At 37.6% G+C, this 22,454-nt stretch overlaps 1 protein-coding gene across 6 annotated transcripts in view; it reads right to left on the reverse strand.

The window, feature by feature from the left end:
- Positions 1 to 22,454, reverse strand: part of MYO3A (myosin IIIA) — a 243,195-nt gene that overhangs the window by 197,144 nt on the left and 23,597 nt on the right. For all 6 annotated transcript variants that reach the window (XM_053894938.1, XM_053894937.1, XM_053894943.1 and 3 more), the window contains exons 4-5: positions 3,249 to 3,353; positions 2,592 to 2,691 (exon numbers count right to left, since the gene is read on the reverse strand). In XM_053894938.1, the coding sequence (XP_053750913.1) occupies positions 2,592 to 2,691; positions 3,249 to 3,353 (205 nt within the window). The remainder of the gene's footprint in view (positions 1 to 2,591; positions 2,692 to 3,248; positions 3,354 to 22,454) is intronic.

Genomic DNA, 22,454 nt, shown 5'->3' on the forward strand with positions numbered 1-22,454 from the left:
AGAAGGTACCTCATGAAGTACTTACTCTGTGCCAGCACAGAGAATCATAAGGCAAAGGCTTACCCAAGGGCTAGTGGAAGCCACTGATGAGCAAGACAGTGCCAGGATCACCTATGCTTTCTGATAGGGGTCCCTCTGGCTGCGGTGTGGAGAAGGGACAGGAAGGAAGGAAGGAAGGAAGGAAGGAAGGAAGGAAGGAAGGAAGAAGAAAGGAAGCAAGGAAGAAAGGAAGGGAGGGAGAAGAAAGGAAGGAAGGAAGGAAGGAAGGAAGGAAGGAAGGAAGGAAGGAAGGAAGGAAGGGATAAGGAAGGAAGGAAGGAAGGAAGAAGGAAGGGAGGGAGGGAGGAAGGAAGAAGGAAGGAAGGAAGGAAGGGAGGGAGAAGGAAGGAAGGGAGGGAGAAGGAAGGAAGGAAGGAACGAAGGAAGGAACGAAGGAAAAGAGTGGGGGAGGAAGGAAGGAAGACTGGATGCAAGGAATTCAGAAAAGTATAACCGCAGGAGGTCAAGTCGGAGATGATGGCTAGGACAAGAGAGAAGCAAGAAAGATGGAGTCTGGGTATGTAGGTAATAGAGACAGAGCTTTGTGACTAGTTGTAGATGTGAGAGGTAGACAAAGGAAGACTCGGATGAGCCAAAGGTTTCCGACTTAAGCAACAAAACAGGGCTAGTGACTTTTTCCAAGACAAGGAACTCTTGATATGAAGCAGACTTCTGGGGATGGATGAGGTGGTGGAGCTCCATTCGGACATTTTGAGGACTGGAAGCCACCCACGCACAGATCTGCAGAAGCCATAATGAGCTTAATATATATTTTGTGAGGTGAGAAATTCAAATAAAATGTATTCTCAAACACTTTGCTCCCAGTCTCAGCCTTCCCTAAATCTTATTTAAACACTGAATGAGGATATCTTTTTTTGCTTAATGCTCACCACATCTTACTCCTCTGCCTTTGAGAAGTTTCACCATGCATGCCATCCACAGGTTTGAATTCATACGAAAATCTACACATCATTTTAGGCAAACTGAATCCACGTCCTCTTACTATGGAGGATAGACACAGAAGAATTCTCTTACATGCAAATAATAGCATTTTAGTATCCAACACTGGGAACACATTGAATAGGCAACTGGCCCTCTTTTCTAATTGCTGCTGAAAATAAAGTCCATAAGCCAATTAATCTAAAACCAAAGCCCATATTTTGTCAGCTTCCCAACTTATGATTATTTACAAAGATATCATACAAAAGGCCACCTTATTAATTATATTGGTATATGTTTGAAATCTAGACTACTTTGGAGGGTATCCCAGGAAGTCTGCATTTCTCAAAGCTACTGGTTGACTAAGTTTTTCTTTCACGACCGAAGAGACTGGCTCTTTCTATGGAGCAATGAAAAGGATTTTGTTGTTGTTTTCCACTTCAGGCACAAGTTGTAAACACAAACACAGGGAGAAATATATAGGGTACAGAAGCACAAGGAGAGATACCTTCCCCAGCCAGAGTGAGGGAAAGGGGAGGGGAAGGTGTCTGAAGGACACTGAGATGTCCTAGAATAATGTCGCCCACCTTCCCAGGAGCAGTGCACTCGTAGGGATCCAATGATAGGAGGTGTGGAAGGGCACTGTCACACTGGTCAATAACTCCCCAGACAAATGTGGGAGGATCAGCTATGGTGTCTTTGGCTATGACACAAAAACCCATTTGGCTGAGTAAATACAGAAATTTATTATCTCACATGACAAAAGGTCCTTTGATGGGGCAGGCTCCAGAATCTGTTGATTTAGTGGCTCAATTATATCAAGGACTCTCATTCTTCCCATCTCTCAGCTCTGCCTTTTCCAGGGTGGCTTTCCACTTGGGATGGAGCACCTCAGGACAGAGCAAGGTGGCTGCAGCAGGTTCAGGCATGGCAGTAAGACAGAGAGGGTCCCAAGGAAGAAAGAGACCATCTTTCCATGTGCTTCCTTCTTAGGATTGAAACTATTTTCCCAGAGACCTTTGAAGTTTCCTCCTCATTTCTCAAAATCCTGTATTCAGGCACATGCCCATTTGTAAAGTAATAATTAGGGCCGTGGGACTACCACTTAGGCTTAGTGCAATTATTTGGAATGCTATTTTATTTATTTATTTTTTCACGTTTAATTATTTATTTTAGAGAGTGAGAGAAAGGGAGCACGAGCACAAGCAAGAGAGGTACAGAGAGAAAGGGAGGAAAGAATCCCAAGCAGGCTCCATGCTGTTAACATGCAGCCCGCAGCCTGGCTTGGGGTTCGATCCTATGAACCACAAGATCGTGACCTGGCCCAAAATCAAGAGCTGGACACTCAACCAACTGAGCCAGCCAAGCGCCCCTGGAGTGCTATCTATTCTTGAGAATCAACCACACATAACCACTACAGCGGTGTTATGGCTTGACTTGAAAGAAGTCATTCTTTCTTCCGGGAATCTTCACTGGCCAAATTTATAAAGAATCTCTGTACTTTCTTACCTCAATAGGATACTGTTTTTCTCCACTTTCAATGCCTAGAAAGCGAGGGTAATGGAAAATGATCAAATCATTTATCAAACCCATGCATTTCAAAACAAACTTACCAAAATCTACAAGTTTAACTCCACCTTCAGTGGTCAACAGAATGTTATTTCCTTTTACATCTCGGTGGATAGTTTTGTTGTTATGCAAATGCTGAAGTCCCTAAAAGGTGAGAAATATACAGTGACTTTAAAGAAAGCATCAAACAAAAGCAACATTTTTCGGATGGATGCATTTGTGCAAAATCAATAGGAAATATTTGTTAAAATTCATATTAAAATGTTCCACACTGAATTAGTGAAACCAAAGTAGATCATTCCCACTTTGGATTTTATAAAAATTCATAAAGCAGAGCATGCCCTTCCTTAGCTCTTATCAGATACTTTATCAAAAACGTGTTGATCTCAATAGAAGAAACATTCCATACACTTATTTTAAACAATAGCAAATATAAACCTATTATTAAAAAAAATACAAATTATCTACCTTCATCATAATCAGTCTCAGAAATATACTTAGATATCAGAACTCCAGGTTCTGCTGACACACAAGGAGGGTAGATTTCTAACAAATAATTAGTTATGTTAAACATTTCAGATTTTGCATATACTCTTGCATCAACAAATACCAATGTACTGATATTTTCCTAAAAATAGGATCCACATTTTTTATTTAACTAGAACTGCCCCATAATTAATGCACAATTTAAATTGCCTTACCAATAGTGCTTCACGTAAAATATAGGCAATTATGGGCTCACTCATTCTTTTGCCCTTCTTCAGAAAACCCTTCACGAGATCTGTCACTGATCCTCCATTGCACAGCTATAAAGGAACATTCAAAGATATTAAGATGGATATGACATTTGAAGTCCTTGTTATAAAAGGTTTTCTAAAAACATTTTTTAAAATTGTTCCAGGGTGCCTGGGGGGCTTAGTCGGTTAAGCGTCTGACTCTTGATTTAGGCTCAGGTCATGAATTCAACCCCCACACTGGGCTCTGTGCTGACAGTGCAGAGCCTGCTTGGGATTCTCTCTCTCTCCCTCTCTGCCCCACATGTGTGTGCTCTCTCTCAAAATAAATACACTTTAAAAAATAGAATAAAAATGTTTTTTTAAATAAAACTGTTCCCATTTTTTTTTGTTTCAAATGATTACTCTCATCATCTTTATGGCTTCATAAATGAAATGAATCATAATTTTAGGGGCATTTGGGTGGCTCGGTTGGTTAAGCATCTGACACTAGATTTTGGCTCTGGTCATGATGTCACAGTTTCATGAGTTCAAGCCCTGTATGGGCTCTGCACTGTCAGACTGAGATTCTCCCTCTTTTTCTGTCCCTCCCCACCCCCTCAAAATAAATAAGTAAATAAATTTAAAAAAAAAAAGAGAATCATGATTCTACAAATTAGTCTCAAATTTTAGGATCTAGGGCTTAAAAAGTATTCTTGATTTCTGACAGTTTAATTAAAAGTGCAGTAAGATTCTATGACCTCACTACAAGGCTATATACTATTTTATATATGCATTAATTTAAAAACATGCCCCCTTTCTGACAAAATTTCAGAATGCATTAAAATAAGGATTACAAGTAACATTTCAGAAAGCTGTTTTAAATACCATGGTTCTCAGGTTTTTTACCTTCTTCCCTCCCCACACTCCTCCCTCCTCCCCAAAAGAAGTGGGATCTATGAAAAAAGGGGGATTTTTCACATGCAGGTTCTCCAAAGTTAGGGAACATTAAATCCCACAGAAAACTTTCAAAGGAGCTGCAGATTTGCAGAACAGAGAAATACCAATATAAGCATTGGAATCAGAGAGAAGAGATAATTAGGTAATGGTCCCAATGAAGCTTGGACCCCCCATGAGTACTTGATCCCTTAATCTCTGACTGTCTAGCCTCTACCTTCAGCCCTGACCCTCCTCTGGGGCTCTTGTCCATGGTCTCCTTGCCCCTTACCCTGAACTTTCTGGCCTCCTCTTCTACCTGTCTTTGTTACCCACCAGTGCCTGGGAACTAAAAGCCATAATTTCACTGACTCTACTAACCTCAATGGAAACAGAGAAAGGAGGTGTGAGGAAATAAATTCCTGGCATCCTAGTTTGAAAGACTGAACACATTTTCTTCCAAACTTTTTCCTAACATGGCGATTAGATTTTATGGGATGCCCAAGACTTCTGATACATTACAGATTAGGTAATAACAGCTATCCATTCACATGTGGTATCTCTGTATCTCACCTCTCTCTAGGTAGGTATTATCATCTCCATATTAAAGATTGGGAAAGTGAGACACAAAATGATAAAGTAACTTGCCAAAGATCACGCAGTAGAGACAGAGCTAAGATAGGAACTCAGACGGTCTGATTCTAGAGTGGAGCCTTCACAGTTAACCGATTTGTAGCTGACGTCTTTCTCCATTCAAAGAAAACTTCTTTCAGCTTATAGAGGAGTAGGTGTAGTCCTAGCATTCCAAAACCTGCATTTTCTTCTGCATCAGAAAGGGGAACACCCTTTCACTGGACAAACAGAAGACTATTGCCTTAGCAGCAGAGAACAGGATCACACCATCTCCACTGTGGCCCAGCATGATCAGTTCAAAAAATTACTCAAAACCGACTGAAAAGAAACTCAGAGCCCTTCAAAATGCATGGCATTTATTTAAAAGAACCAAGTTTTAGGGCCAGTTGTAAATGTCTAAAAATCACTGTGGGGAGACTAAATGTCTTTTCCAATTTCTCTAAAGTGTGGCTTCTCTTTGGCTGCTTCTTCTGGGGTTGACTATTACATTAATGCAAGAATAAATAGCTGGAATGTTAGAGCTGGAATGGATAAAGGAACCCTAAACAATGTGCAGGAAATAAAATGAAAAATGAAACACAGGAAGAACTAATGCAATTATGTAATTCACACTAAGCAGTTCAAATCTTACTTTCTAGAGTCAATTTTTATTTGAAACAGTTGTTTTTTCCCATCTAGGAAAGTTTAGAATACAGGATTCTTCATAATATACACTTCACTTTGTTTTTCAAAGCAAAGTATACTGAGGTATAATTTACATACAATAAAATTTACCTAATTGAGCTGTAATTCTGAGTTTTGACAAGTGCATTAGTCACATAACCACTACCACAATCAAGATACAGAACAAATCCAGGACCTAAAAATCTTCCCTCTTGTTTCTTTGTAGTCAAACCCCTCACCAGCCCCTGGAAATCATTCATGTTTTCTGTCCCTGTGGTATCAACTTTGCAAGACCGTCACAGAAACTGAATCATAAGGTACGCAGCCCATTCATCCTGGCTACTTTGACTTTGCCTAATGAATCTGAAATTCATTTCTGTTGTTGAAGATTTGTTTTCTAATGTTTAAATATTGTTCACTCCTTTTTTAATGCTGAGCATTCCAACGAAAAGATCAGCCACTATTTGTTTATTCATTCAGTAACTGAAAGACATTGGAGGTGTTTCCAGTTTGGGGCAATTATGAGCAAAACCACTATAAACATTGCATATAGGCTCATATATGAATATACTCTCATTTCTCTTGGGTAAGTACCTAAGACAGGGAATTGTTGAGTCCTATGGGTCACGTGTTTCACCTTTTAAGCATCTGCCAAACTATTTTTCAAGGTAGCTATTCCATTCTGCATTCCTACTACCAGTGCATGAGAATTCCATCCTTGCCCTCCATCCTTGCCAGCAGATATTAATAAGAGGTTTTCTAAAGCCGTTTTAAATGGCAGTGTTATCTCATTATAGTTTTAATTTGGATTTTCCTAATGACTAATGATGTTGACCATCTTTTCATGTGCTCATTTATGCTATCCACATACTTTCCTCAGTGAAGTATCCCGTTTTTTGTTCATTTTTTATTGGTTGCTTATTTTCTTATTACTGATTTTTGAGAGCTCTTTATATTTTTTTGATACAAGTCCCTTATCAGGTGTTTTGCAAATATTTTCTCTCAGTCTGTGGCTTGTCCTTTCAAGAGTCTTTTGAAGAGCAGAAATTCAAAATCTATCATTCTTAAAATATTGTAGAATCTGATTCTTGTGTTATATAAAAAGCCTTTGCCTATTCCAAGGTCACAAAATTTTTCTCCTGTATTTTCTGTAGGAAATTTTATAGTTTAGGGTTTACATAGGTAGGTCTGTATTTTTATTTAATTTTTATTCATGGCGTGATACAGATTATTCATGGATGACCAATTATTACAGTACATTTTTCTGTTAGTCAAAAATGTCCAAGAAAAAGAAAATCTGACTCTGAATTGAGCTTAAAATCTAGTTGCCAACACCAAGAATCAGGGAATCTTAAATGTATACTGTTAAGTGAAAGAAGTTAATCTGAAAAGACTATAGATACTGTATGATTCCAAACTATATGACATTCCAGAAAAGGAAACACTATGGAGACAGTAAAAAGATCAAAGGTTAATGAAGGCTGAGGGAAGAGGAGGGGAGATGAAAACATGGAGCACAGAGGATTTTTAGGACTGTGCAGCAAGTCTGTATTATACAGCAATTGTGGATACAGTTATTACATATGTGTCAAAATCCATAAATGTGCAACACCAAGAGTAAACCCTAATATAAATTATGGCCTTTGGGCGACAATGATGTGCCAGTGTTGGTTCACCAATTGTAAGATATGTACCAGTTCTGGTGCGGGGTACTGATAATGGGGGAAGGTATGAACGTGTGGGGCAGGGGTTATGTGGAAAATCTCTGTACCTTTCTCTCAATTTTTCTATGAATTTAAATTACTCTTAAAAAATGAAGTCTTTCTAAAATTCATAAAATGCACAACAGAAAGAATGAACGCTAATGTAAATTATGGACCTTAGTTAAGAATAACGTATCGTGGGATGCCTGGGTGGCTCAGTCGGTTAAACATCTGACTTTGGCTCAGATCATGATCTCACGGTTTGTGGGTTTGAGCCCCGCGTTGGGCTCTGTGCTGACAGCTCAGAGCCTGGAACTGCTTCAGATTCTGCATCTCCCTCTCGCTCTGTCCCTCCCCGGCTCACGCTCTGTCTGTGTCTCTCTCTCTCAAAAGTAAATAAACATTAAAAAAAATGTATCATTATTAACCCATCAACTGTAACAAGTGAACCATACTAACACAAGATATCAATAATAGGGAAAACTGGGGGGCAGGGAATTTATGGTAACTTTCTGTACTTTCCACTCAATTTTTCCACAAACCTAGAACTGCTCCACGAAAGATGTGAAAAGGTCCTAAAATAATAACAAAGGAGCATACAAAATTAATCTGTTATGATAAGCCCCTTATAGTGTCTTCTCAGGAACTATTCTACTCACATTTGCATTTTATATCCAATACATTTTAATATGAGTGAAGTATGAGCACAGAAAATATTTTTGATATATGTTTTCCTTGTAATAGTATTTCTGGTTAAGAAGAAATTTTTAGAAGAATCATTATTTATCCCTTTATATTCAACAAATATTTATTGAATTATTTCAATAATTTCAATAATTTCAATTTCAGTAATTTCAATAAATTATTACTATATGCAAAGCATGGAGACAGATATTAAAGCAGGTCGGAGATGACAGGGGCACCTTTGGCTCCCAATAGGCTTGAAATACCATCAGACCAGCGGTTTTCAAACAGGGACAATTTTGCTCCAAGGGGACACTGGGTAACGTGTGGACATATTTTTGATTGTTAGGACTAGGCGTGAAGCTGCCACTAGCATCTAGAGGTCAGGGGGCTACTAAACACCCAACATTGTACTGGATAATCCCCTCCACCCACAATCAGTCCCCCCCACAAGAGCTCCAAGACTGAACAACTCTGCATTCAAGAGATGAAAAAAACAATTACCAAGATTATGTAATTGTAGTCATATGGGAAACTAATAATGAGCAAGTACCACAGACAGACTGATAATATCAAGTCAGAAGGGAAAAAAGAAAAATGTCTAAAGACAGGATGGAATCTGCCCTAGTGTATGTTAACAACAGTTTCCTCCAGGTTGTTTTGGTGTATTTACTTTCATTACAGTGTCTTTTGGAAAAAGAAGTATCCTTGGGGTGGGAGGAGATTTAAATTTATCACCTTTTTGGTTTTACTGGGTCATGCTCAGAAGAAAGGCTTTTTTCTAAACTAACATCATTACCATACTTTTCTGTTGTCTTTTATGATTTTAACCTATTTTGATCTTTAATTCACTTACAATGTTTTAAATGTGTAACATTTAGTTTGTTCCATACAGATAGTCTGCTACCATATGAGATATCATCATTACTATATACTGGATTCCTGTGAATACCTGGGGTCTTTCTCTAGATTATCAATAAAATTCCTCTGATCTGTCTATTCTTGTCATGTATCAAACTGTTTTAAAGCCTGTAGCTTTAGAGTTGATTTATCAAATAAAAGAAGTCACCTCTCACTATCTCCCCCAAATTTCTAGGCTCTTTTTGCACATTTACTCTTCTAGAGGATATTCAGAATCAGCATCTCAAAAGATCGAGCTATAAATAAATTGAGTAACACAATAGTTTCAATAACATTATTTTATAAAGCATTTGAAAAAGAGTGACCATTTATTGGTTGAAACTCTTACCAATAGGAAATGAAACCAGAATAACCAAAAGTTTTTTAAAGATGACCACAGGACTACTGATGACTCGGTTGGTTGAGTGTCAGATTCTTGATTTTGGCTCAGGCCATGATCTCACAGTTCATGGGACCAAGCCCCGCATTAAGCTCCGTGCTGACAGTGTGGAGCTTGCTTAGAATTCTCTCTCTTCCTCTCTTTATGACCCTTCCCTGCTTGTGCACACACACTCTCTCTCAAAATAAATAAGTAAACGTTAAAAAAAATGACAAATTACAATTAATGACTAAAAGTTAAAAAAAAATAATTTTTTCAGGGCACTTGGGTAACTCAACAGATTAAGTGTCTGGCTCTTGATTTCTGCTCAGGCCATGATCTCACGGTTGGTGAGATCCAGCCCCACATCAGGCTCTGCACTGATGGTATGGAGCTTGTTTGGGATTCTCTCTTTCCCTCTCTCTCTGCCCCTTCCCTGCTCACACTCTCTCTCTTTCTAAAAATAAATAAATAAACTTAAAAAAAAGAAAGAAAGAAAGAAAGAGGGACACCTGGGTGGCTCAGTTGGTTAAGCTTCCTAAATGCAGCTCAGGTCATGATCTCACAGTCCGTGAGTTCGAGCCCCGCGTCGGGCTCTGTGCTGACAGCTCAGAGCCTGGAGCCTGCTTCGGATTCTGTGTCTCCCTCCCTCTCTGTACCTCCCCTGCTTGCACTCTGCTTCTCTTTCTCTCTCCCTCTCAAAAGTAAATAAACATTTAAAAAAGTTAAAAAAAGAAAGAAAGAAAGAAAGCTTTCAAGGTGGGTTAGATTTTAAAAGTCCACCAAAATCCTCAAATTATGAATCAAAAGAAAAATACAACTCCAACTTCTTAATATTTAGGAAATGCTAGGATATTCTGTACTTAATACAAGCACTTCATATGCAAATGTGATGTTAGCAAAAATGTGGGAAGTTCCTTGTCATCAATAAAGAGCTCCTGAGGGCTCAAAAGAAAGAGCTCTTCTAGTTATCAGTCAGGTTACTCTATACTTGAAAAGGGATGGGGCAGAGCTACAGGAAGAGAGAATAAGAAGACAGTGACAGGCAAAGAATTATTGCAAGGAGCTATATTATATAATGCAGTACTTGGCATATCCAATAAATATCAACCCAATGAATAAATGAATAAGCAAAGAAATGACTTTATGAAAGTTGGCAAGTAATTGGAGGAAGAGCTATGTAAGGAAAACCTGATTCATGAAGGAATTTGCAGGGTAAACAGCCCAAGGCACTAGCTGACATACTAGGGGGTTAAAAGACAACTTGTTTTGAGACTTCATGAAGAATGCTAAAGTCACTTTAAGTAGAGAAGCAGTCAGACTGGATAGGGTAATTAGAACAGATTGTGTTGAAAATAAGTTTGACTTAGTTTTTGTTTTTGTTTTTTGAGAATGTTTATTTATTTTGAGAGAGAGGGCAAGAAAGGTAGGGGCAGAGACAGAGAGAGGGAGAGAGAATACCAAGCAGGCTCCACGCTGTCAGCACAGAGCCCAATGTGGAGCTTGATCTCAGGGAACCGTGAGATCATGACCTGAACAGAAACCAAGAGTTGGACCTTAACTGTCTGAGACACCCAGGCACCCCAAGTTTGACTCAATTTTTAAGGAATAAAGATGAGACAGACTGCCAAGAGCAAATGTAGCCTCTTAGTAGAATCAGACTCAAAACAAATACCCACGATGTAATGTACTTTTGTAAAGACAACTTTTACCAAAAAAAAAAAAAAAAGGTTTTTGAAGAATCAAGAAAGTACACATATAGCCTTATATCTTAATGCTAGAATGCAATCCCCCAACCTGAAATTCTGTTCTTGGGGTGAGATTTGCAACTACTATGGAAGGAAGAATATTTGTGAGACTTACAAGATGATAATTGAGTCATTTCCCTTCTATCACTTTACTTAAGTTCACTGGATTTTTTAAAATATGCATATCAGAACCAAAGCAGGAAAAAACTTAAAGTTTAAAAAAGAAAGAACGCCATTCACTCTAACAGCTGTGACCACTGTACCCTGATTCTGCAGGGCCACTGAGCTGGACTGTCCTGCAGGAGAGGGAACCTAACAATAGACTGTACACTAAAATGCAGTTTTTCCATGACGCTAAAATGCGAGCTGCTCTCTTAAAAAAGAAAGAGCAATAAAAGTCACCCCAGAATGTGAGAAGACATGAGCGCCAATGTTCTAAGACCTTTATAGAAAGTCAGTGAAGACACAAAAAGAAATAGTTAAAACAGACTGAAGGTACCAAATATCAACAAGCCACATACCAATTTGTGGTTGAAATCTTGCTAAAGGTGCTCAAAGTAAGATCACACCATGATTTTTCTAAATCCTCCTTCAGATTTAGTGAAATTTCAAACATGCTCTTAGATGAAATTTACTTTAGTTCAACTAGCATAAAATGCCTTTCCTATATAATTCCATATTTTATATTCTAGGTAAACAATATGGAAAAACTTAGTCAAGCATTTCTAGGCAATGAAGTAGTAAACAAGAGGCCATAGTAAGTCTACGCACATCAAACATACTGCCATTGGTAGTGCTGACAGCTCAGAGCCTTGAGCCTGCTTCGGATTCTGTGTCTCCCTCTTTCTGTCGCTTCCCGGCCCATGCTCTGTCTCTGTCTCTCTCTCTCTCTCAAAAATAAACATTAAAAAATTAAATTTAAAATGTTTAATTTTTGATACCTCAGTTTCATTAAAACCCATGCCCAATTCTTTTTAAGTTTATTTTATTTCATTGAGGGGGGTGGGCAGAGAGAGAGAGAGAGACAGAGAGAGAATCCCAAGCAGGCTCCACAATGTCAGCACAGAGCCTGACATGGGGCTCGAACCCACAAACCATGAGATCATGACCTGAGCCGCAATCAAGAGTTGGATGCTTAACCGACGGAGCCACCCAGGTGCCCCAAATCCATGCCCAATGTAACCATTTGCATATCATCTTTGATTTTCCCATGTTTCATTAAATAATTAGTGCCTGCTTAGATAGTACATTTTAACAACAAAGATTGAGTGCCTATTATATGTGTGACCTTACGACAGCTATTAATGATCCACCTCAAGTTGAGAATCTTGAAGTCTTCCTGATGAGGGACAGGGCTGTCCCTTACATCTGCCTAGCAGGATCTCCTATCAGCACCCTTCCTGAGGAGCATCTGATCTGTTTTCAATATTGACCTGTGCCTCACTTTCCCAAGGTCCCAAACTTCACCATGAGAGGGCAGAGGTGACTAGAGTACAAAGACCAAAAATTACTCCTGTTTATAACCCAGGAAAAAAAAAAGAAACAACAACAACAAAAAACCCAACAACATCAAATTGCAAAGGGATGGATAGCAATGGTGAAATCAGAGATGGAACTTCACCAAAATACAGAGACTCTCCTGTGGGATATTTTTAGCAGGAGACCTCATTCTCTATCCGGAAGTAATGTGAGATGGGAAACAGAGAGAAAAGGGAAAATGCCTTTTTCTTTTGTGCATCTATTCTGTAAAGAACATGTACCTAAGATGTTTTATCTTCTAATATTTAGAGCTCCATAAGTTAGAAGGAGTCAGTGTAAATCTAGATACTTCCCTTTGAAGGCATAAAATTCCCATTTTACATAGCTTGAGACACACACACTTTATCCACTTATTCACTGATTCATTTTATTTGTTAGATTACTTACAATGAAAAAAAAATCGCCTCCAAATATTTTATTTTTTAGGAGGTTAAAGACAGAAAAAGTCATAAATGATGAAATATCTTTAAATCAAACATCCTCCCCTTCACTGAATGTATGCTAGTTGCTCTGCTTGACTATGGTTGTGTCTGCTGTTAGGGGAAATTACTGGGTGAAGCTTCACGTGGACCTTGACAGAAAAGAAATGAGGATGTGAACAATTCCCTCTTTCTGGACCCTACCCAATGTCTCCTGCAAATGTTCCATGCAGGGACTAGCAAAGTTTATCTCTAGCTGCTGCCTGAAGCAGGAACAGTGCTTTAGTTTCCAAAATAGAAGTGTCTTCTGAATGAAACTTTAAGAAGTTAGGTTAAAATGAAAGTCCAGTGGGTGAAGAGGGCAAATACAACAAACATGGAAATTATTAAACAGACTGTAGGTGCCACATGTCAATAGGCCACAGATTAATTTGTGGTTGAACTCTTCCTAGAGATGCTCAAAATGAAACAACACCATGAATTTCCTAAACTCTCATTTAGAATCAGTGAAATTTCAAATATGCTCTTGGATGAAATTTACTTGTGCTCAACTAGTATAAAATGCCTTTCCTATAAAAGAAAAGCAAAAATAAAAAATTTTAAACTTAAGTATGTTTGTTTTAAGTGATTATGAAGGATTAAAATATATAAAATGAAATGCAGATGAAATTATTAGGCAATAGATCTTTAAAAATGAAAAAATGACCTGGGGTGCCTGGGTGGCTGAGTCGGTTAAGCATCCGACTTCAGCTCAGGTAATAATCTTGTAGTCGTAGGTTCCAGTCCTGCGTTAGGCTCTTGTGCTGGCTGACAGCTTAGAGCCTGAAGCCTGCTTTGGATTCGGTGTCTCCCTCTCACTCTGCCCCTCCCCTGCTAGTGCTCTGCCTCCTTCTCTTTCTCTCTCAAAAATAAACAAACATTAAAAAAAATAAACATTAAAGATAAACATAAGAAAATGACCTTAGGTTTCCCTTTAAGAAGAATTGCATCCAGGTGAATGAACTATGTCATATTTAGCCTACGCAATTCTTAAATCGCCAACATAGACTAAAATGGGAATTTGTAATGGGGGACTGAGAAACCTTTAAGTATAGTTTTGCAACACAATGCTGTAAGAAGCCCTTAATGTCCTTTCATCAAGAAAAATGGAAGTATAACTTTCTCAAACTAGAGCTACACTAATTCAATAACGGAGCAACACTAAAAATGAATGCTCTATTCAATTCAGGCTATAGTCAAACATTTAAAAAAACAACCTAAATCAAAAGGGATGAGATTCTATAAACAGACCATTACAACTAACTTCCAAAGACAGCCTTTATATGTTTTCTACACGTATTCTGTCTATACTGTTATGAGAGCATATTTTTACTCAGATTTCTAAAAAAGACTACTAATTTCTAAAATTGGCATTTCTGACTTTTGTTATTTTTCAATTTTTTCCCCCTTTATGGGTCTGTTTCTGGGTTCTATATTCATTGCATTCATCTACCTGGCTTTTGCTGCAACAATATCCATTATATTAATAACTATCGCTTTTTAACAAGAATTATATTTGGTCAGGCAAGTCTTCCTGACTTCAAACTGTTTTTTGTTTATTCTGGGAATACTCTAAGGCCATTTGCTTAGTCTGACCATATTCTTTGGGAGGCCACAAAAGCAGAAACTTGTATCTTCTAAAACTCACTCTACTCTTTTCCTTTGCCCATTTTATGAAAGTGCTATCAGCATTCACGTTTGAATCTTTTTATAGACATTAGTCTTTAGTGAATGCCTACAGGCGAAACTTGGGTCATATGGTAAGTTGATGTGTAATGTTATAAGAAACTGCTGTACAGTTTTCAAAACAGCTGCACCATTTCACACTGCCTGAGCAACATGCAAGAGTTCAACGTGCCCCACAATCTCACCAATACTCAGTTTTATCAGCCTGTAATTTTGTCATTTTGTGGGTATGTGCTATAGTGTGGATTGTGGTTTTAATTTAAATTTTACTAAAGATATTGAACATATTTTATATATACGCTTTGGTGAAGAGTCTAAAATTTTTGCTCACTTTTTAAAAAATTGGGTAGATGCACTTCGTTAGGTAAAATTTCCATCTATTCCTGGTGTCCTGAGAGTGTTTATGACAAAGAGTTACTGAATTTTGGCACAGGTTTTTCATGACTTTTTTCCTTTTGGTTCTGTTAATGGAGTGAATTCTGATGCAGAGAATTTTAATGTTTAACCACATTAAGTTTTAGTTAACTTGCATTACAGGGACAAGTACCATTTAGTCATGATATATTAACATTTTTTAATATATTACTGCATTTGTTAATATTTTGTGAAGGATGTTTGCATATATGTTCATGTGGAATGTCAGATTATGGTTTTCTTTTCTTGTAACATCTTTGCCTTCTTTTGTCAGTATCATCCCGGCATTATAGATGAGTCAACAAGACTCATTATTTCTTTCTTAAAGATTTTATAAGACTTTTTTCCTCCCAAGAACTCTGTGGACCTATATTCCCCCATGAAATAACTATACCTGTATTATGTTTTATAATAAAAATTATAAAAATAAACAACCATTTAAAGTCTTTAGAAACTTGTAAGGACATACAGCAAATGAAGAAACATCTGAGAACATAACTAAATCTTGGTAAGAACAGCAAGATTCTGTGTGGCACCTGAGCCACCCTGTTATCACCAGGTCAGAGAGATAAAAGCTCTACTCTGGGCGAATGAGTATCACCAAGAAGACAGAGTCCTCTCTTGCTAGCTCCCATTCAAGGTCTACAGTATCTTCTTAGGAGGGGCAGACCACCAGCATATCTTACCCTTCCCCAACCTTGTGCTGTAAAGCTGGCTGAGAAGACCAGAGTCCACCTTTCTGATCCACAGCTCTGCTTATAAAATAAGATGATGTGGGCAACTGCCCAAGACATGCTGCCGGCTCCAACGAGTGGCTCAGATATTTTGCCCTGGGAAAGAGGCAGGCCACAAAAATAGAGAGCGCCAAAGCTGGACCTTATATTATTTGAGAGTAAGAGTGCGGAAGACCAAGCCTAAGGGTATTCTTGAAAACAGTGGAGGCTCCAGTAATTACAAGGAGCCTGGTAACCCCATGATAACAAGAAAGTAACCACAGACCAGCTAGCTTAGCAGAGAGATTCAAGGAAAGAAACAGCTAAGAATAGCTCTCCTAGGGTCAGAAAAACCTCCCAAGTACTAGCCTCAAAAAGCATCTGCGCATAGAGGCCTGAATTTAATTAGATCAGACCGGAAGCAATTTTTGCCCCAGGATGTTGTTGAAAACAATAGAGGAATCAGCTGGCAATTAGTGGAACCTATTAACTGAGTGTTAAACCATTAGAGACAGACTGCTTGATAGAAAGATCAGGGAAAGAGACTGGGAAAGAAAGCATTGTTAAAACCACTGCCATCCCAGGGTGACTTCACATGCCCAAGGCAACATCAGAGGTTTCCTACCAAGGGGGATAAACTTCCCCAAAATAGTTCAGCCAAGTCACCACAAACAAGCAAACAAAAATAAGCCCCAACCCTTATCAATATCCAGAATTCCTATAATCTAGGATGTCTACTTTTCAACCAAAAAAATTATGATATGCAAAGAAACAGAAAAATTTCACTCATACACCTGAAAAAGAGCAGGCAACAGAAACTGCTCATGAGAGAGCCCAGATGATGAACTTAGCAGACAAAGACTTCAAGGCATGATTTATAAACATGTTCAGAGAATTAAAGGAAATCATGCTTTAAAAAGTAAGGAATGGTATGAGGGCAATGTCTCATCAAGTACAGGATATCAACAAAGAGATAGAACTCATAAAAAAAGAAGCAGGGGCACCTGGGTGGCTCAGTCAAGTGTCTGACTTGGGCTTAGGTCATGATCTCACAATGCGAGGGTTTGAGCCTCATGTCAGGCTCTGTGCTAACAGCTCAGAGCCTAGAGCCTGTTTCAGATTCTGTGTCTCCTTCTCTCTCTGATCCTCCCCTGCTCAGGCTCTGTCTCTCTCAAAAATAAATAAACATTAAATGATAACAATAATAATAATAAAGTGTGTTTGTATTTGGTCTTGCTTTTCATCCAGTTGGACCATTCCTGCCTTTACAATGTAGAGTTTAGACTGTTCCCATTTAATGTAATTACAACTATAGTTAGGTTTAAGTCTACCTTCTTGTTATTTATTTCCTATTTTTTCTATCTGCTTTTTGATCTCTTTTTTCCCATTTCCCTACTTTCTTTGGTTTGAATATTTGTAGTATTCCATTTTGTCCTCTATTGGCTTATTAGCTATACTTATTCATTTTTATTTTTAGTGGTTGCTTTAGTGTTTCCAATATGCATCTTTAATGTACCACAGTATACCTTAAAATAATATTACACCATTTCACATGTAACATAAAACTCTTAAAACGGCGTATTTCCATCTTCCCTCTCCGGTCCCTTTGCTATTTTTACCATACATTTTAGTTTTATATTCTAAGACCCCCAAAATATAGAGCTATAATTGTGGCTTTAAGTCATGATTTATTTTTTAAATATTAGAATAATATTATTTAAAATATTAAAAATATTTTTAAAATATAAAATCAAAAGTTTCTTGTTTATCCTTATGTTTACCACTAACAGTATTTTTCTTTTCATTTTGTAGGGCTGAGTTTCCATTTGAAATCATTTGCCTTCAGCCTAACATTTTTTATAGTGCATGTGTCTGGTGGTAAATTCTTTTTCTTTGATGAAAATATCTGTCTTTATTTTGCCTTCATTTATGAATAACATTTTCACTGTACACAGAATTGTTGAGAGCACTTGAAGATACCATTCCACTGCATTGGTTGTCCGTGGCCACTCTTTGATTCCTACATGTAAGTTTACTTTTTCCTCTTTGTGCTTTTGTTTATTTTTTCATTATGAGTGTTTGACATATTGATTATGGCATATCTTTGTGTGAGTTGTTTATCCTACAAGACAGATTTCAGGCTTCTTACATCTGCAGCCATTTAGTGTTCACAAAATTCAGAAAGATGTTAGCCATTACCTCCCCCAAACCCTACCTGTTTTCAGACTGCAATTACATGTAGGTTAGAAATACATGTAGTGATCCATAGATCACAGGGGCTTTTGCCCCTTTCCTTTTTTTCTACCTGCTCAATCTGGACAGCTTCTATTTTCCTGTCTTCAAGTTCACCAATCTTTACTTCCACACACTTAATTTCTAATCTGTTGTTAAATTCAATATAATATTTTTCCCTACTGATACTGTACTTTTCAGTTCTAGAAGTTACATTCAGTTCTTTTCTAGTTTCCACTTTGTTTTTCAATACTGTGTTCAGGTTTTCCTTGAAATTCTTGAACACATTTGTAATTGTTTTAAAGTTCTTACTTGCTAATTTCATCACCTGGGTTATTTCTGGGTCTATTTCTCTATTGACTGATTTTTCTTCTGATAATGGATCACTTTTCCCTGCTTCTTCACATATCTAATAATTTTTTACTGGATGCTAGACATTATTAATTTTATATTTGAATCCCTGGATTCTGTGGTCTTCCATTAATCAATGTTGAATTTTGTTCTCGCATACAGTTAATTTGTGCTTGTGGACCAACTTAAACCTGTAAAGCCTTGCTTTTGAACTTTTTATGGGTGTGCATAGGGTAGCTCTTATTCTAGGGCTAGTTTAGTTCTTTTTCTAATGAATAACCTTTCTAGGGTCTTTACTAAATGCCTCAGGTGTTTAATAAAGTTCTCCATTCTGGTTGGTCAGAACTCAAGCATCTTTCAAACCTGCACAAACTCTGGTAGTTGTTCAGATTACAGCTTTTCAGCAATTCTTTCCTGGTTCTTTGCCCAACTTCCTGAAATCTTCCTCCAGACATATCCAGCTTGGTTTTCCATCAAATATTCAAGGAAACCCTTAAGCATATTTCTGAAGCTTTCTTCCTGCTTAGCATCTTTATTCTGCATATTTCAGCCACTGCTTTTCCAGTCTTTTCAGTTCAGCAAGATCACCATGACCTCCATGGGAATGCCTTCCTTTTGCTTGTGGTCTGAAAATTGCCTCCAAGGATAAAGCTGAGGTGATTGTCAAGTTCCCCTTATTTATTTCCTTTCTCAATGTCACCATCCTAAGCTCTTTTCCAATGTTTGAAAAGTGTTTATCTATAAAAATGTATTTTATTCAGCTTTTTAGTTATTTATAGTTCAACAACATGATGACACAAGTTACTACCATGGCCAGAAGCAAAAGTCCAGGATTATTTTTATACACACTGAAATTTGAGAACCTCTGACAATGTTTTTTCTGAGCTTACCTTTGATAAGAATCACTCTAGTACTTGTTAAAAAAAATTTCCAAGACCTCATTCTCAGAGCTTTTGCTTTGAGATGAAGATGATTCTGATCCTGAGAGTATTGGAGGATATATTCAAAAAATAAAAGAACGGGGCGCCTGGGTGGCTCAGTCGGTTAAGCGTCCGACTTCGGCTCAGGTCATGATCTTGCGGTCCGTGAGTTTGAGCCCCGCGTCGGGCCCTGTACTGACAGCTCAGAGCCTGAAGCCTGTTTCAGATTCTGTGTCTCCCTCTCTCTGACCCTCCCCCATTCATGCTCTGTCTCTCTCTGTCTCAAAAATCAATAAACGTTAAAATTTTTTTTAAAAAAACAAAAAATAAAAGAACTAAAATTATCCCTTTTTTTCAGGTGACAGATTAAAATGTTACAAATTCAAATAGGCCTTGACTTCTCTTTTCATAAAAGGTCTTCTCTTTCATTATTGACATATCATTTATATTCTTCCTGGTGCTAACAAAAATGTATACTAAGTTAATTAGTTTATTTAGCTCTAAGTTGTCTTTCTCCAACAGTAGACTATAAGCACCATGATGACAGAGTTTTTCTGGTTCTCTACTGAATGCCCCAAATCTACCAACACAGAAAGGGGCACTAATAAGTATGGATCACTCTACCTTGGGCCTGGCCTTAAGTAACATAATATCTATGGAATCAACAAATGACTGGATTTAGAAACTTATGTTCTGTACAATTATGCACACACATACACATATACAAAATGACAGAAGGCCATCTTTTCACACTGTCTGGAAAATACCTCTTCAAAGTCTGAATGTCTGACTTAATTTCAATAAAAGGTAACAATGTACCAAATTCCACATTCCAATAAAACATTGATAAAGTATTAATGAGAATGGCACCATCACCTAATAGATGTTTCCTAATGTGTAGTCTTAACATAAAATTTTCGTATTACTTTTCTAATGTGTAAACTAGAAACAATATTTTCAAGGTTATTATTGACATATAATATAATTGACTCATTTAAGTATGCAGTTTGATATTGTCTGGCAATTTGTATACAATCATGTAACCACTGAATCAATATATAAAACAATGCCTTCACTCTGAAAGATTTCAAAAGTCTTGCAAAAATGCCATAACACATTTGTAATGTTAATAACAAGAACTCTCTGATAAAAAAATCAAAAGAAAAGAAAACAAGTATTTTAACATGGATGGTAAAAACATACCGATTTACCAAATGTCAAAACCTCTCTGGTGACCTCATATTCTCCCCCTGAAATAATGCTATAAATTTCAATCCTATTCAGAGAGCAGATGCTTTTGCAATCACTGAAGTACTATTACAGAAGAAAGACATACAAGTGTTATATATATTATTTATAGATTTCCTGCATTAGAAGAGCATGGAGAAGTACATTTAGACTGCTTTTCCATCTTGCCCTTTAAATAACAAATAAAATGAAATCATTTTAGGTAATTTGCTGTCTGTCCTGATGCAAGTACACCAAATAACAGCCTTTTCTATGAGAGCTGGGAAGGACTGTTCCAGCCCCAAGAACATGAAAGGAATCATCCTGTCAGGCTGCTACTCCACTGCGAATGTGCTCAGCTAAAGGAAGGAAGGAACAATGCTGTGCTATTAGGGCAACTCAGAAGCCCAGCTTCCCACTCCTGCTTGCTCTGACCCCTCCCACATACACAAACCTGCAGTGGCCTCATGTCTCCTTCTGCATACATGTTTATCTCCTGTACGGTAACATTAAAGGGTTAATAACCGAGCAAATAAAAACCATTTGTTCAAGGTGAACTCATTTTCTAGCCTGTTTCCTTTCCTCGTGGCAGGTTTTGTCTTACGAGATGCAAGTATAAAAGCAGAATACCCAATAATGCATGAGAAAGGAAAGTAGTATTTATATCTATGAAAACCACTTCGATTACCTGAAATGTGCATTTGAGAGACTTTATGACTATTCACTGAATTTTTGTGCTTCCAAATACCACCTGTAATTTCCAGTCTTTGATCTCTTGAAAGGGACATAATTTTAAAGAGAAAAACTACCGTAATTGGCAAACAATGAGAAAGCGACGTCATTGTTAAGAATGAACAAATCAGGACCAATTTAGATAAATAACAATGCAATCTATAGCGCCACCATGAAAGAAGCAGTTATAGCTAAGACTGGATTATGAGGGAAAGGGTCTCTTAACAGAAAGATGTCCAAACTCTGAATTTCAACCCCATTATGGCAGAGGACACACCAAGCAAAGGGCCTCTAAGACAGGAGACTGGATTCCTTACATCCTTAAAATGTGGCTGTTTGGCCAATGGAGAAGGGGAAAATTCTAGTTAAATCTCAATTCTTCCCTTTGTGTTCATCAATAGCAAATGCTTAATACCAGACACTTTGAACTCAATTTTGACTCTTATTTTTTAGTCTCCTGGGTCAGTGATAAGCATATGCAGAAACCTAACCAACTGCCACTTTGCTGGCCCCCCTCCATCCTGGCTACTGGCTCTGAAGAACAGACTCTAGCAGTTAAAGGAAACACAAAGCCAAAAGCGGTATCCACATTTAACTAAGCAGGTCAGTCAAGAATGGTAACAGTAAGTAGAAATGAAGATATGTATGATCTTTAAAAATAAGGCAGAAGTAAAAAAAAAAAAATTAAGTTCTCCCTTTATGCCTACATCATTAGGAAAACCTAAAATACTAAGTGACAGTAAAAATCCCCGTAGACATTGCATCAGTTCCCACAGCAGAAAACTTCCTACCCTATCTCTTATTAGATAGTTTCATTACAAATATGCAACTGGAATTTCAGAGAGCTAGCAACGAGTACTCTCTTCCTAAATCTGGGCAACAACTAGCATCTGAAAATGAACATACAGAGAATTCAGAAGGAAATAATTCCTGAACAAGGCCCTGTATATTATTCGTGCTGAGAAACTCATAACAAAAGGAGAGGGAAATACAAAGGAAAAATACAGGAAAGAGAAAAATTATATCAAAGTAAACGAAATAATTTAGGAATCACAAAGAAAGAATAGAGAAAATAACCCAGTAAGATCTGAGTTAATATTATTTATCTTAGGATTTGAACTCTGGATTGAAATAGAAATAAAATGATATTTCATGGTGAAAAGGAGTTTGTCCATGCTGGAATCACCTCCCCACACGCCCAGCTGATAATGAGGGGTGTCACCAACTGCTCACCCCCTGCAGAACATACCCTATGAAGATTCGCATTAGAAGCCCA

The sequence above is a fragment of the Panthera pardus genome, unplaced genomic scaffold (assembly GCF_024362965.1).
Source record: "Panthera pardus isolate Hobbes unplaced genomic scaffold, ASM2436296v1 HiC_scaffold_6, whole genome shotgun sequence".
Taxonomy (NCBI): Eukaryota; Metazoa; Chordata; class Mammalia; order Carnivora; family Felidae; genus Panthera; species Panthera pardus.